Here is an 8780-nt window from a genome sequence, read left to right as displayed (position 1 = left end):
TGGAGACCCAGTTGCAAGCCTGCAGGTGCCCACGGGGCTGGCCGGCTGGTAGGTAGGGGGACACCCTCTTGTCCTTGGTCCCCGTCTCTATTGGTTCTCGTACCAACCGTGCCCGCCCTGCTCCGAGGGTTCCTCTTACCCCACCCCACCCCCGCCTCCATTCTTGTTCCCAGGGACTCCCCACTTCTCCAATGTGTGCCCCGCCCACATCCCTCCAGTCCCAGACCCAGCCTACGCCTTCCTCCGAGTACCTTTCTTAACTCTCAGTCCTCACCATCCCCTCCCTGAGCCCAGATCCCCCGCCGTCCCCACGTCTGAACCTTGCGGCACCCTCTTTGCGCCGGACACCACCTTCATCCCCGCCGTCCCTACCAACCCCAGTTCCCGCCTTGCCCTCCTGGAAGCCCTCTCGTCTCCACCGCCCCCCCACCCCTGCCCCATCTCACGTCCTCTGTGCTGTCTTACTCCCTACATCGTCCCCCTACCCTCGACCACCTCTCTGCACTGGACCCCTCCTGTCTGGTCGGTTCCCCGCCCACACGTGCAGAGACTGGGATCCCACTTCTGGGACCCCCCCGGTGCTGGACAGAGGCTCAGAGGTGAGGGACCTGGGCTTCATCCCCGGAGGCCCAGGCCAGTGCTTGGGCACCTCCTCTGTCACCCACTCCACCAGCCACCCTTCCAGCAAAAGTGGGCTTTGTGATGTGGGATTTCTAGAGGGAAATCAGGCTAGGGATAGGATGAACACCGCTGGGCAGACCCCATGGGCTCCCCTTAGGAGGAGGAGGCCTGCCCTCACAGCCCCCTCTTCCTCCTCTGCCCATGACAGCCTGCTCCTAACCAGCTGTCACCAGGGGTTCCTACTCTGCACAGCCCCGGACATCATCTGTGGAGATGCTGGTCAAAACCCAGACGGACCCTCCCCTCTCCCCCAGCTTCTTCCCCTGGGAACCCAGACCTTCCCACCCCCACCCCCCAGGCCATATCCACAGCCACCCTCGGGGGTGTCCCACCCTTCCCCACGCTCAGAAGGTTGTCTGCTTGGTAATAACTTTCCACCCCCGGTGGAGTAGTGGTTAAGTGGCTACGCCTTGGGCTGTTAACTGCAAGGTTGGCCGTTTGAAACCACCAGCTCCATCAAGGGAGCGGGACCGGGCTTCCTTCTCCCGTAAAGAATCAGTCTCAGAAACCCACAGGGGCAGTTCTGCCCTGTTCTGTAGGTCGCTGTAAGTTGGAATCGACTGGATGGCAGTGGCTTTGACTTTTTGGTTTTGGTCTAGTCCCTCCCCAGGAAAGGGGGGGGGGGTTTTAGAAGGTGCTGGGGGGTCAGGACTAAGGGAAGGTGGAGCTCCATCCCTGAGAAGCACCCGGGGTTTGGTGGAATGACACCCCTCCCACCCCCAAAGCAGGTCTGGTCCAGCACTATGCCCTGCTTCCCATACAGACTTCCACTGGCCTTAGTGGAAGTCCAGTATGATGAGCCTCAGGTCCCCCTGGTTCCCCAGGAGCACCCACCATTCTAGACCACATGCTCATACCCCTCCCTCCCTCCTCATGACATCAGGTGGGGAATGAGAAATGAGAGGCTAAGAAAGGTGTATAGGGGTCCTGGGGTGAGGCTCCCGCGTATTCACGGGACAGAATCCCAGTCCAGCTTCTCATTAGAATACTCTCCCCTTTCCAACCCTCCTCTGCCTGCTGTTTCTTGTCCCAGGCCCTGCTCACAGCTCCCTCCCTTAGGTGTCAAATGGCCAGGGAACTGCAGGTGGCCTAGGGGATCCCATGCCATTCTGCCTCCGGGGAGCCAACACCCCACTAAGGCAGGCTCTCTGAAGCCTTGGATGAAAAACCAGTTTCTGAAATAAAGGATCCAGGAGGAGGTTGGAAGAGTCAAGTCAGGGAATGCTCCCTGAACACAGAACAGAAAGACAAGTCTGAGACCAGAACGAGAAGTTAACAAACTCAGTACCATTGAGTCACGCCGACTCAGCGGCCCTGCAGGACAGGGTAGAACTGCCCCGTGGGTCTCCCAGACTGTCACTCTTTCCCCACCGAGTGGTGTCCACTCTGAAGTCTCACCAGGAGGGAGGAAGAACTGAGATGCTTCAGAACTGAAGGGTCTCGGCACACTTGAGGTTGTGCGTCAGCCAAACGGGGAACAAGTCCACAAAACAGGTGCTGTGGGCCAGTGAGGGTAAGGGGGACTCCGGAGAGTGGGACAGGGGGCTCCCTGAGGGGCTTGCGTAATTGGGAGAGTTGAAGCAGGGACGACTGCTCTAAAAAGGATGCTGTGCTGTAACAAATGTGTTCCATGTGAAAAATTAAAGCAAAGGTGCAAAATCCTGCTGGGGGGTGGTGGTGGTGTCCCATGGAGTCCTGTGGAGTTAACTTTAGAACTCGTGCCACCCCCGCCGTGTGCCGTAGGTGGGCGTGGGATTTGGGTCCACTGGACCCCTGGGCTGAATCCTCCTGGTTGTCAGGAGGATTTCTTCCAGGGTCCCTCTGGGCAGTACCTGCAGGCAGCACCAAGGCTTTTGCCATTGCTGGAGAGCGCTGGCAGGTGGGCGGTGGCATCTGCCTGTGTTTTCAAGTCAGATGTGGGCAGGCCCCCCAGGACAGTAGTCACAGGGGTGTTTGCACATTGATGACCCTGGCACCTGGGGGCGCGGAGTGGTCCTATACAGTGTTGAGCAGGGTCCCTGGTTTACCCTCACTGGATGCGAGCAGCACCTATGGTACCCATTTCCTGGGGAGGACAATGTAGCAAATGACCAGACAGGCCACAGGTCCAGAACCTGGTTGGCCGGGCTCATTCTTTTATAGACCTGCCTCCTCGCTTCTGGTGGTGACCCGCCATCCTTGGCGGTAGACATGGCTTGTAGACAAATCCCATGACCACCGTCCCTCTGTGACTACTTCTAGACTCCCTTGAGGACCCAAGACTTTGCACTCAGCACCCACCCTCAACCTGCCTACCCAGCCCTGGTGGTGCAACTTGGAAGTGCTGGCTAGCATCTGAAAGGTGGGTGGTCTGGACCCACCCAAAGGCTCCTGGGAACTGGTGATGTGTCCCCAATAAAGATCACGGCCCTATCACATGGGGCCAGCACAGTCCAGATTGTCTTGGCCACACACAGCTGAGTGCAGTAAGACTTCAGTGTAACTAAATTCTGCAAAGATCTGTAAGGCCCCAGGGGTCCCTTCTACGTGGTCAGCCCTGCCATGCCTTGAAATTTGCAGTGGTATGCTAGAATGTGAGAAGGTGCGATGTGGGGATGTAGTGCATGAAGGTGACCCAAGGGGCCTCACCGCCATCAATGCAAGATGTTTCTGAGTCATTTGGAAGTGTGTAACTATGAACATGATCCCGGGTGGGTGTGGTGGGGGAGTGGCCTGTTTGGGCACCAGGAGGGTCTGCTTAAACTTGAAACCTAAAGTGATTAGTAATGAAAGAACAAATGCCTGGGAAGTATCCCTGGCAGAATCCCACCAGGAAAGGGATTTACCCTCAACGGTGGGGGGCAAACCAAGCCAGACCCCTTGCCTTCCCAGGAGCTGTGGAGTAGGACTGCCCTCAAGGGAGCAAACTTGCTTTCCTAAGGGTCACCAGCTCTTCCATCCGCAGCAGACTGCACCAGGGTCGGTGGAGGTAAGAGCTTGAAGATGGGGGAACAGCACACTTTTACAACAACCCCTAACTGGACAGTGGGACCTGAGCAGGGCTCTCCTGGGAGTGCGAAGGCATTTTGAAATATTTGGGGAGCAGGGCACCATGTGTGATTTACAGGCCCTCAGGGCAGGGAGGGGTGCTCAGGTCATCCTGACCGGCTGAGACTGGTAGGTTGGGCAGAGCTGCTGCTGTAGCCCCACTGTGGGATCATGGACTCCCTTCCCAATGAACAGTCCATTTGTGGACAACATATGGGGATGACAGTGTGGACACAAGCCCTTGCTGCTTCCTCAATGGGCTTAGTATAGGCCTTTGGAGCCCGCACCCCACTCCTCAGACAGGCTGTGGTGCCGTTCCTGAGCCTGCCTCCTTCTGGGAGCTTCAGCCAATCGTGGGCAGCAGGTAACTCAGTGTAGCACCCATAGAGTGGCCACTCAAACAGCCACAATAGGTACTGCCACTTCCCAGAGGGGACCTCCAGGAAATAAACAAGGCTTGACTCACACCACCTCAGATGGCTTTAATCCCTGGTCACATACAGCCCCTTTCCCACAGGTCAAGGCCTTAACTGGTCACAGGCAGCAGTGTAGGGCTCCCTGTGAAACAGCCTGACTTGGTTTGGAAAGTGGCCAGCAGGGCCCAGCCAGCATCCTGGGGCCACATCTGGGCAGGAAGCAGATCTTTACTGGAGACAAGCCAGAGAGGCGACACACAACTATGTCTGTGTGTGGGACACTCGAGTCCCCCAGCATTCTGACCACGCCTTGGGATGGGGGCAGATGCCAGGTGGCTGCCAGCTGCCCAGTGAGGCAGTGACCAGGGCTGCCCAGGCACAGGCTGTTGCGGCCCCATGTCCCGCAGGGCTGTGTGCAGAGGCTGGACAAGGAACCAGCATCTACGGGCTGCAAGCGATAGCAGGCAACGAGCCCACTGTCTGGGCTGGGCCAGCAGCCCTTAGCACCTCTGGGCCTGGCAAACTGCTTCTGCCCTTGGGCACTGCTACCAGGCCAGATCTGCTGCTGGGGCTCCGAGGGCAGCTGCAACCTGTCTGTCCATCTGTCCGTCAGGCCGTGGGGAGAGGTGCTGGCAGATGGGGCTGAACCAGCTGCCCTCACACTGCTGGCCCCTGCTTGCTCGTGGACCCAACAGACCCCAGGTGAGGGGGTGTGGGGGATGCCACGCTGCCCCAGGCAGACAAGAGAGGTGGGGGCTTGGCCAGGGCTGCTGGCATCCTACACACTGGGGTGAGCGCGGCATTTACCCTCCACATCACTGGAATCAGTGTCCACATGGAGCAGATAGCCCACCTAGTCTGCACCAAGAGCAGCTCCGGGGTGGTGAGGCCACGCTCCAGGGTAGGGCGTGAGCAGGCATCTGCTGGGCTGTGCCTGTGCAGCCCGGGGCGGGGACACAGCATGGTGAGTAGGTGTGGGCCAACCCCAGTCCTCTGTCCACGGCAACTGGCCCTTAGCACCGGCCCTAGGCGTGCTCCAGCTCCTGGTCTGGGTCAGGCTCCTCTTCGTCGTCCTCGTCATCCTCCTCCTCCTCCTCGTCCATGCTGGCCTTGCCCAGAGGTGTCTCGCCATCCCGTGCCAGCTCCTCCACATGGGCCAGCATGTCGGCCATCAGGGCCTCCTCCAGCCGCTTCCGTACCTGCTGCACCAGTTCCTCCTGCTTCCTGGGACACAGGACAGGCCTGTGGGCACAGGCAGGCGGCTGCCGCTTGGGCCCACTGGACTGAGGGGGTGGGTGGGTGGGGCTGTCCTGAGAAGGCAGCCTGGAAACAGCAAGCCATGGGCAAACCCAGTGCTGCTCCCCAGGCCCCCGTGTGCATACACTTGTACAAGTAGGGTGGCCCGGGATAAGACTGGCCACGAGAGGGGAGAGAGCCAGCCAACCACGAGATCTGCACTCAAGCCCAGGAAAAGCTAGCTGGAGGGTGAGGCAGAGCCGCCAGGTCCTTGCTCTATGCAGGCAGAGGATTCTAGGGAGCCAACAGCTTGTTCTCCGGCCATTGCCTGTCTTCCGGGCTGCTGCTAAGAGAATACTGCCCACAAGTCCAAACAAACGTGTCCTGGGGGACGGCCAGCCTCCCCTCTCTGGGGGCTTTCAGGACCGCTGCTTCTGTGTCGCTCTGGGAAACGCGCTGGTTGCACCCTCCTTCCTACACCCTCCAACCCAGGGAGCGTAACGCGCCTGTCTGCTCTGCTCTGCCGCGGAGTTCCCCTAAGGTAGGACCCATGAGAGCAAGGGCCCCTGTCCATACCTGATGTCCTCATCGGTCACCATGAAGGCCTTGCACAGGGGCTGGGTGGTGTTGAGCCACACGCCGGGGTTCTTCTCCACAGCGGCTGAGAGCTGCCCGGTGATGGGCATTGTGCTGGTGTGCAGGGCGCTGGCAATAGCTGACAGCAGGGTCTCATCGGTACAGCCGGGCCCCACCCCTGTCAGAGCAAACCACATCCCCCATGGGTGTCAGAGCCCCACGAGGGCACTTGGCACCTGAGGTCTTGTGCTGCATCCCCCAAAATTAGCGTGGGAGGGGATACAATTCAATACTCCTCCAGATCTGTCTACAGCCAGTCTTGGCTGAGGACACGCCCTCAGCAGGGTGCCTGCACACGGGCGAGCAAGGGGCTGTGGGCACATGCCTCCATTTCCCCACCTCGCAGTGCCCACAGGTCCTGCCTGCCTGCAGGAGGGGCTCACTCTAACAGTAGCCTCCAAGGACCTGTGCCCACACCACTTCCCTGTCCTCCCCCACCCACACCACGGCCCCATGGGGCAGCTGGGTCACCTTGCAGGCCCTTGGGGAGGTCCATGGTCCTCACGAGCTCCTCGGCGATGTCAAAGGCGTTCAGACCACTCAGTTTCTTTTCCCAGAAAAGCTGCATCAGACAGGACAGTGGTGAGGAGGGACCACGGCAGCATGTAGCTCCAGCCCTGGACCCCCACCTAGGGCAGCACCTCAGGTAGGAAGTGGGGACTGGGCCTCACACAGGTCACATCTGCCCCAAGCTCAGGAACACCCAGTCACCTGGGCAAACAATTCACAACTGTTTCGACACCAGGGATGCGGTCAGGGTGCATTGGGCGACACAACGCGGGGACTTCTTCCCTGCGGTTATGCTCCTGCTCCTCGGAGACCCTGGCCCCGCCCAGCCTGGGCCCAAACAGCCCGCTGGCTTCCCAGTCACACGGTGCCCCGGGACGATCTGTTTCCCACAAGGATCTGCCCATCCTAACACCCAACACCTGTGTGCATGACTGTGTGTGAGAACCAGTTGAGATAAGGTCACACTGGAAAAGAGTCCGGTCAGTGTCTAGGAGCGGGGAGACAGCTGGATGCTGACTCCCAGAACAGATAGTCGGGCCGGGGCTATGGTTCCAGCCGGCCTGCTCAGCCATATGTGGCAGAGGAGCCACCTCAGTGTCCCCCATTGGCATGAGACAGTGTGTGTGCGTGCGGTGGCTGCAGCCCAGCTGACAATGAGCATGCTGCCAGCAGAGCCAGGGTTCTAGCAGTTCCAAGCTGGTGCCTGTGCTCCAAGCACGAGGGGAACCTGGAGGAAGACAAGCAAGGGCCCTGGAGGACATGGGGCCCTTCAAAGGTGGGTGGGGGCAGGGCGCACCAATGGATGCCCCTCACAGCCATCTTCTGTTCACCGGGGGAGCTGCAAAACCCACCAGGGCACCCTGCAGCTCCTCAGCAACCCACCCCCCACAGGTGCCCAACCAGCTCCTTCCACCTCAAAACCCACTGGCTGGAGAGCCCAGGTGGCGTGGCGGATGCGCGCATGGCGGTCTTAGGTAATTCTGGAAAGTCAGCGCAGTGCTTCCCTCTGCGGCACACACCAAGCCAGACCAACGCTAATGCTGGCGCCGCACGGCGACCCTAGAAAACAGGTTAGAACTGCCCCCTGGGGTTCTGAGGCTCTACCTCTCTGTGGGCAGAGCGGTGGGTGGTTTTAAGTTTGGGATGGCAGCCCAGACACAAGCACTGTGCCACCCAGGCCCTGTGAAACAATGCGGCTTCAGTGGCACCCTAGACACTTGCCAGTGCTCTAAGTCCACGTTGGAGGGAGTTTTCTGCTACACCACTACCCAGGATTTGGGTGGGATCACAGCCTGATTTTTGTAGTCCTTGTTTCCTCGAGGGTATGGTCTGCTGAAAGCCAAAAGCCATTCCTCCGTGTAAGAGCCCTCAGACAGCCAGCCCAGGCACCAGAAGAGCAAGTTGGAGACCTGTCTACAGTGGTGAGGCCAAGACCAACGGCACCAGAGGCCTGAGGCAAGGAGACCATGAGACAGAGCAGGGCCTAGACTGAGCCACAGGAGGGCTCCCTGATCCACAGAGACAGAGGTCAAGGGGACCAGAGAGACCAGGCTGCTATTAACTCCCTGATTCTGAGTACTATCTGAGTTCTGTGCGGTCACTGCAATGGACTACCAAACCCAGCAAACTAGTAGAGGAACGGCTGACGTCAGCATACCGAAGTGAGGAGAAGTGAGATCCGAGGTCACATAAAATAACCCCCCCACCCCACGGGTTTTTCCTTTCAAATTCTCCAGTTATGCTGAAGGATAAAGATGAGGCTGTCTGATCTGGCAAACAGAGCCCTGGAATCCCACAGGGTGGGCAAGCTACCTTTGTCCTATGGGGTCACTGTAAGTTGGGATCGGCTGAAGGGGCCACACCCATAGGTAAGATTCTTCAACAGCTAGATTCCTGTGCCAGGAATGCTGGGTTCCGCTCTGGCGGCCCAGTGACCACAGTGGGCGTCTGGCTGGCTCAGCCCAGTGACCACCATGACCACACAAAGCTACTATCCTTCTCCACAAAGCTTACACATGAACAAAGAAGCCAAAGATGGTCTTGGCCCTCAAAGCTTACACAGAACTGAAAACATCCAGCAAGACGAGCCATCTGGCCTGGTCAGAACCCCCTGCCTCTCCTTCATGGAATTACAAAACAAAAGACCTGCTCACCAATTCAGGGGAGCCCTGGGCTTACCTGCCGGGGCTGCTCCACAGCCTTTTGGGGGTCGCTCTTCACTTTGTTGCTCGGGTGGTTGGTGATCTTGGTCACCGGCTGCTTGAAGATGGACGC

The 8780-nt window shown here is 59.0% G+C and overlaps 1 protein-coding gene across 1 annotated transcript in view; it reads right to left on the bottom strand.

Moving 5' to 3' along the window:
- Nucleotides 1-4170: 4170 nt before the first annotated feature.
- MBD3 (methyl-CpG binding domain protein 3) overlaps nucleotides 4171-8780 on the bottom strand; it is a 7645-nt gene continuing 3035 nt past the window's right edge. The window contains exons 2-5 of the mRNA XM_045300040.1: nucleotides 8685-8780; nucleotides 6468-6558; nucleotides 5937-6114; nucleotides 4171-5348 (exon numbers count right to left, since the gene is read on the bottom strand). Of these exons, the coding sequence (XP_045155975.1) occupies nucleotides 5150-5348; nucleotides 5937-6114; nucleotides 6468-6558; nucleotides 8685-8780 (564 nt within the window). The 3' untranslated portion in view covers nucleotides 4171-5149. The remainder of the gene's footprint in view (nucleotides 5349-5936; nucleotides 6115-6467; nucleotides 6559-8684) is intronic.

Source organism: Echinops telfairi, unplaced genomic scaffold (assembly GCF_000313985.2).
Source record: "Echinops telfairi isolate 266 unplaced genomic scaffold, ASM31398v2 ScPeMD7_7459;HRSCAF=8497, whole genome shotgun sequence".
Taxonomy (NCBI): Eukaryota; Metazoa; Chordata; class Mammalia; order Afrosoricida; family Tenrecidae; genus Echinops; species Echinops telfairi.
This window is presented reverse-complemented; position numbering and strand designations above follow the sequence as displayed.